The sequence below is a fragment of the Salvelinus sp. IW2-2015 genome, linkage group LG16 (genome assembly GCF_002910315.2).
Source record: "Salvelinus sp. IW2-2015 linkage group LG16, ASM291031v2, whole genome shotgun sequence".
NCBI classification, from domain to species: Eukaryota; Metazoa; Chordata; class Actinopteri; order Salmoniformes; family Salmonidae; genus Salvelinus; species Salvelinus sp. IW2-2015.
In genome coordinates, this window is record NC_036856.1 from 41,478,328 (window position 1) to 41,484,280 (window position 5,953).

Genomic DNA, 5,953 nt, shown 5'->3' on the forward strand with positions numbered 1-5,953 from the left:
ACAGTGTTAATATGCTGTTTTAATATCCGACATGTAACCTATTTACCAGTGTTAATGTCTGTTTATTATGACATTGTAAGAGTTACTTAGTGTTTACAGCTGATTGCAATATGACCTGATTTCATATTGACATGTACCTTATTTACAGTTTTTAATATGCTGTTTAATATGACATGTACTATTTGAAATGATAAGCACTTCTTAAAGTCCACCTTTTCGTTGTTTATTAAAATACTTTTATTCAAAATCATATGATTTGGTCAATACTTCAAACCAAATGGTAGGTCCAGGTAGTCACAACACATAGATGGGCGTTGGTTAAATGGTAGGTCTAGGTAAGTCACAACAATAGATGGTGTTGGTTAAATGGTAGGTCCAGTAGTCACAACAATAGATGGGTGTTGGTTAAATGGTAGGTCCAGTAGTCACAACAATAGATGGGTGTTGGTTAAATGGTAGGTCTAGGTAGTCACAACAATAGATGGGTGTTGGTTAAATGGTATAGGTCTAGGTAGTCACAACAATAGATGGGTGTTGGTTAAAATGGTAGGTCCAGCTAGTCACAACAATAGATGGGTGTTGGTTAAATGGAGGTCCAGCTAGTCACAAACAATAGATGGCGTGTTGTTATAAATGGTAGGTCCAGGTAGTCAGCAACAATAGATGGGTGTTGGTTAAATGGTAGGTCCAGGTAGTCACAACAATAGATGGGGTGTGGGTTAAATGGTAGCGTCCAGGTAGTCACAACAATAGCATGGGTGTTGGTTAAATGGTAGGTCCAGGTAGTCACAACAATAGATGGGTGTTGGTTAAATGTAGGGTCCAGCTTGTCACAACAATAGATGGGTGTTGGTTAAATGGTAGGTCCAGGTAGTCACAACAATAGATGGGTGTTGGTTAAATTGGATAGGTCCAGCTAGTCACAACAATTGTCATTTTAAATGAAGGAGAGAAATGAGAGGCCGTTTTTTATTCTTCTTCCTGTGACGCGGAGAGGGAGTCTTTCCAACCACTCTACTAACATGCTCTGGTGTGATTGTGGTGTGTGTAACCCTGTTCCTGGAGAGCTACCCTCCTGTAGGTTTACACCAGGGCTCTCCAACCCTGTTCCTGGAGAGCTACCCTCCTGTAGGTTTACACCAGGATGAGTAGTTCTCAAGGAACAAGGTTGGAGAGCCCTGATCTAAACAGATAAACAGAAGAAGCTGTGTCGAACTTTCTGTTGAGAGTTGTATGACAGATTTGTCAGTCGTTCCAGAGTCGGAAACAAAGCTTAGTTGGAATTAACTGACATAAGAATTCCCGCCTCACCACTGTGGAGAAAACATATCTCTGGTCCTTCTCTTGGAGTAACAGCAGCACGTCTGACAGCAGCACAGCCACAATATCTGAAACGGGAGTTACATTCTTAGACCTGTCTGAGATCAACACAGACAGAAGAGAAAATAGAAGATAATTTCAGATTATTGGAGGCAGGGTTGGGGTCAATTTCATTTAAATTACAGTCAATTCAGAAAGAAAAAAAAAAAATCCAAATTTTCCCAATTGAAAAGCATTGAAGATAAATTGGAATTTCTGTGCACTTCCTGAATTGACTGGAGTTTAAATGCAATTGACCCCAACCCTGACCCGAGGGTCATCCTGTTACCTTTGAGTCTGCCGGAGGCGGCCTTGTGGTTGGCCGTCCCCTCGTGCAGCAGCCTGCGTCGCCCCTGGGCCAGGTCCTCTCTGTGGAACACACGGCCATCTTTGATCTTGCCGAGGGACTTGGGCTCCATCTTGTGGGCGATGTCTCGGAGGCGCGAGGCCTTCTCATGCAGGTTGACCAGGGCATCCACCTGGACGATGCAGTCTTTAATCAGACCCAGAGACCTGGTCAACTCCTCGTGTTCCTCCGTACCCACTGGAGGGAGAAAAAACCCAGACTSACTTCAAACAGACAGAATGTTACAGAGAAATGATATTTCTCTTAGCTCTTTGGGGTTTTAGGCTGGGTATCCGTAAGGCTCTTTGTGACGACTGCTGATGTAAAAAAGGGCTTTATAAAATACATTTGATTGATTAGTTAAAGGAGATATCATGTTGTTCTTTCTATTCCATTAGTCTAACAGAAAGTTGGACCTAAATCTCAAGAGTTATTAGACMGGAGAGGACCAAGTACAATAAATCCTCTGTCTACTGATGTCTGTACCTTCTGTATTCTGCACYATGCGTTCCACCAGCACAGGGTACTTGGTGATGCGTTGTGTCACCAGGAGAATACACTCTGTCACCCCTAATCTTCTCACAACGGACAAATTATTGACTTTCTGGAAGAAAAATAAGAAAAAAAGGGAGATGCATTATACACTGGTCATGGACCATCTAGTGCAATCACCAAATGTTTCTGGTTACACACAGGAGGCCACAATAGCTGGATGTGAAAACCTCACTTGTTCATAAATAACCCACTGTCATGAATGTTTCACATCCTCTTTTTATTTTATTTTTTTAAAGAGGCAATTTGCAGTTGTTACATACATTTTTGGACTTAATGCTATACTCATTGATTCTTGAAGAATATAACTTGCCTCATGAGCATAGAACAACTGGTGTACCCCATCAGAAACCAAAATATAAGCTTGTTTTACTAACATTGTAAATGTAAACAAACACTGTATAACCTCAAAAAAGGCATACAAATATAAAATGTTGATTTCATGTATGGTCAGTCCTTGCATCAATAGCTATGTCTATGAATTCAAGAGTGGTTACATTTCTCCAGGCTCACCCCTCCTTTGTATTTTTTCAAACTGCAGATAGCTCCTTTAAGTTAACAGATGGGTCTGCGATTTTTTGGTCAATATCTCAACTACAGTAATGGAACCAGTAACAACCAACCCGTATGAGGTTCTGGAACTTCTTGTTGTTGTGTAGTTGCTCCTTGTAGTAGTTGAAAGCTCTCGGTGTGGTGGCTGCAGAAATCACCATAGTTCTCCTTCAACCGGTCCCCTTTCTCACCTGAAAACTGGAGAGGAGACAGGGATGAGATCTGAGGAGACATATTCGCTGATTACAACTCTCAGTACCGTTACGTAGATAGTCTGCTCTGATTACCTCCTGATTACTCTCTCTCTGACAGGTTTAACCAAAGCAAAATATGATTTGAATTACAGTGTATATTATCCTTTTGAAAATATACAGTGCATTTGAAAGTATTCAGACCTCTTGACCTTTTCCACGTTTTTGTTACGTTACAGCCTTATTCTAAAATGGATTAAATAGTTTTCCCCTCATCTAATTACACAATACCCCAAATTGACAAAGCAAAATCTGTTTTTTCAGAAATTGCCCAAAAATGTTTTTTAACCTCTATTTAACTAGGCAAGTCAGTTAAGAACAAATTCTTATTTTAATGACGGCCGGGAATAGTGAACGGCAGATTTTTACCTTGTCAGCTCCGGGATTCGATCTTGCAACCTTTCGGTTACTAGTCCAACACTTTAACCACTAGGCTACCCTGCCACCCCATAAGTATTCAGACCCTTTACTTAGTTTTTTGTTGAAGCACCTTTGGCGCGATTACAGCCTAGAGTCTTCTTGGGTATGACACTACAAGCTTGGCACCTGTATTTGGGGAGTTTCTCCCCATTCTTCTCTGCAGATCCTCTCAAGCGTTGTCAGGTTGGATGGGGAGCGTCACTGCACAGCTATTTTCAAGTCTCTCCAGAGAATGGTCGATCTCTCTGTACTTTATCCGTTATCTTTCCCTCGATCCTGACTAGTCCCCAGTCCATGCCACTGAAAAACATCCCCACAGCATGACGCGCCACCACCATGCTTCACCGTAGGGATGGTGCCAGGTTCCTCCAGACGTGACGCTTGGCAATTCAGGCAAAGAGTTCATCTTGGTTTCATCAGACCAGAGAATCTTGTTTCTCATGGCCTGATAGTCCTTTAGGGGCCTTTTGGCAAACTCCAAGCGGGCTGTCATGTGCTTTTACTGAAGAGAGGCTTCTGTCTGGCACTCTACCATAAGACCTGATTGGTGAGTGCTGCAGAGATGGTTGCCTTACGGAAGGTTCTCCATCTCCACAGAGGAACTTTAGCGCTCTGTCAGAGTGACCATCGGGTTCTTGGTCACCTCCCTGACCAAGGCCCTTCTCCCCGATGGCTCAGTTTGGCCGGGCGGCCAGCTCTAAGAGAATACTTGGTGGTTCCAAATTTCTTCCATTTTAGAAATGTTGCGGTCCACTGTGTTCTTGGGGACCTTCAATGCTGCAGAATTGTTTTGATACCCTTCTCCAGATCTGTGCCTCGACAACAATCCTGTCTCGGAGCTCTATGGACAATTCCTTCGACCTCGTGGCTTAGTTTTTGCTCTGACATGAACTATCAACTGCAGGACCTTATATAGACAGGTGTGTGTCTTTCCAAATCAATCCAATCAAGTTGTAGAAATCTCAAGGATGATCAATGGAAGCAGGATGCACCTGAGCTCAATTTCGAGTCTCATAGCAAGGGGTCTGAATACTTATGTAAATTAGGTATTTTCTGTATTTTATTTTTAATACATTTGCAAACATTTCTAAAGCCTTTTTTCGCTTTCTCATTATGGGGTATTGTGTGTAGATTGATGAGGACAACATTTTTTTAATCATTTTAGAAATAATGCTGTAGGCACAGGTGTCAAACTCATTCCACGGGGGCCGAGTGTCTGCGGGTTTTCGCTCCTCCCTTGTACTTTGATTGATGAATTAACATCACTAATTAGTTAGGAACTCCCCACACCTGGTTGTCTGGGCTTTATTGAAAGGAAAACCAAAACCTGCAGACACTAGGCCCCTCCGTGGAATGAGTTTGACACCCCTGCTGTAAGGTAACAAAGTCAAGGGGTTGAATACTTTCCGTGGGGCCTGTAACATGATCTTTTTGTATTATAAAGGGAAGAGGAATTCAGAGAGGAACACTGTTGACGTAACTGGGACACAGCGTCTGATTTGTCAACCTGCAAAGTGAACCAAAACACAAGCCAATTCAGTCACTCTGAGAGTGAGGGTGAGAGAGTGACAGAAAGTGTGTGTGTGAATGACTGTGTGTGTGTTTGTGTGTGCGTGCATGCGTGTGCATGACTGTACGAATGTGTGTGGAGTGTGTTGTCTGTACCTGTGTGGTGAGGATGTCAGCGAGTCTCTGTATGTTGTAGTTCCTGTCGCTGCCGGGCTGCGTGGAGTCTCGGCGCCGCTCTTTTAGGCGGGACAGGAAGTTTGTGTGCAGCTCCAGCAGGCTCTCTAGGCGCGGGAACAGCTCGTCCATCTGGAGATGCTCCTTCAGCTCCCTCATGTACACACGCAGCATGATCTTCAGGGTCCGCACGTGGTGCATCTCTGTCTGCATCAGCTCTGTCGGGAGACGGACGGTTCAACATCTAGTTTGTCTTTAAAAAGGAATTTGCTTTTCAACCACTGGACCACCATTATTGACTGTAGGTGAATAATAAAACAATGGCAAGTCCAGACAAACAGAAAGATGGTATGAGTTTCTACATATCTCTACTATAACTTAAACACATAAATGTAACTATATAAACACAATGAAAGCCTAAATAAAAAGACAAAATGTAACAGAAAATGTCTAAAAACATAAGAGATGGTGAAATGTACCATAGATAACGTCCTGTCTCTTGACCATCTCCTTGGTGTATTTCTTCAGGTACTGCTGGTCCACAGCCAGACTCCATGACTCCACCTATAATATAGAAGATAATAGATCATACAAACAATAATTAATAATAACAACATTATCCACAAATATATAATATTAACATACAGTTCCAGTCAAAAGTTTGGACACACRTACTCATTCAAGGGTTTTTCTTTATTTTTACTATTTTCTACATTGTAGAATAACAGGGAAAACATCAAAACTATGAAATAACACATATGGAATCATGTAGTAATCAACAAAAAGTGTT

The 5,953-nt window shown here is 42.2% G+C and overlaps 1 protein-coding gene across 1 annotated transcript in view; it reads right to left on the reverse strand.

Annotated features, from left to right (window-relative positions):
• arhgef18b (rho/rac guanine nucleotide exchange factor (GEF) 18b) overlaps positions 1 to 5,953 on the reverse strand; it is a 100,532-nt gene that overhangs the window by 50,879 nt on the left and 43,700 nt on the right. Inside the window, 7 exon segments of the mRNA XM_070447450.1 lie at positions 1,269 to 1,388; positions 1,649 to 1,903; positions 2,192 to 2,309; positions 2,881 to 2,940; positions 2,942 to 3,007; positions 5,146 to 5,381; positions 5,643 to 5,727. Coding sequence (XP_070303551.1) covers positions 1,269 to 1,388; positions 1,649 to 1,903; positions 2,192 to 2,309; positions 2,881 to 2,940; positions 2,942 to 3,007; positions 5,146 to 5,381; positions 5,643 to 5,727 — 940 coding nt within the window.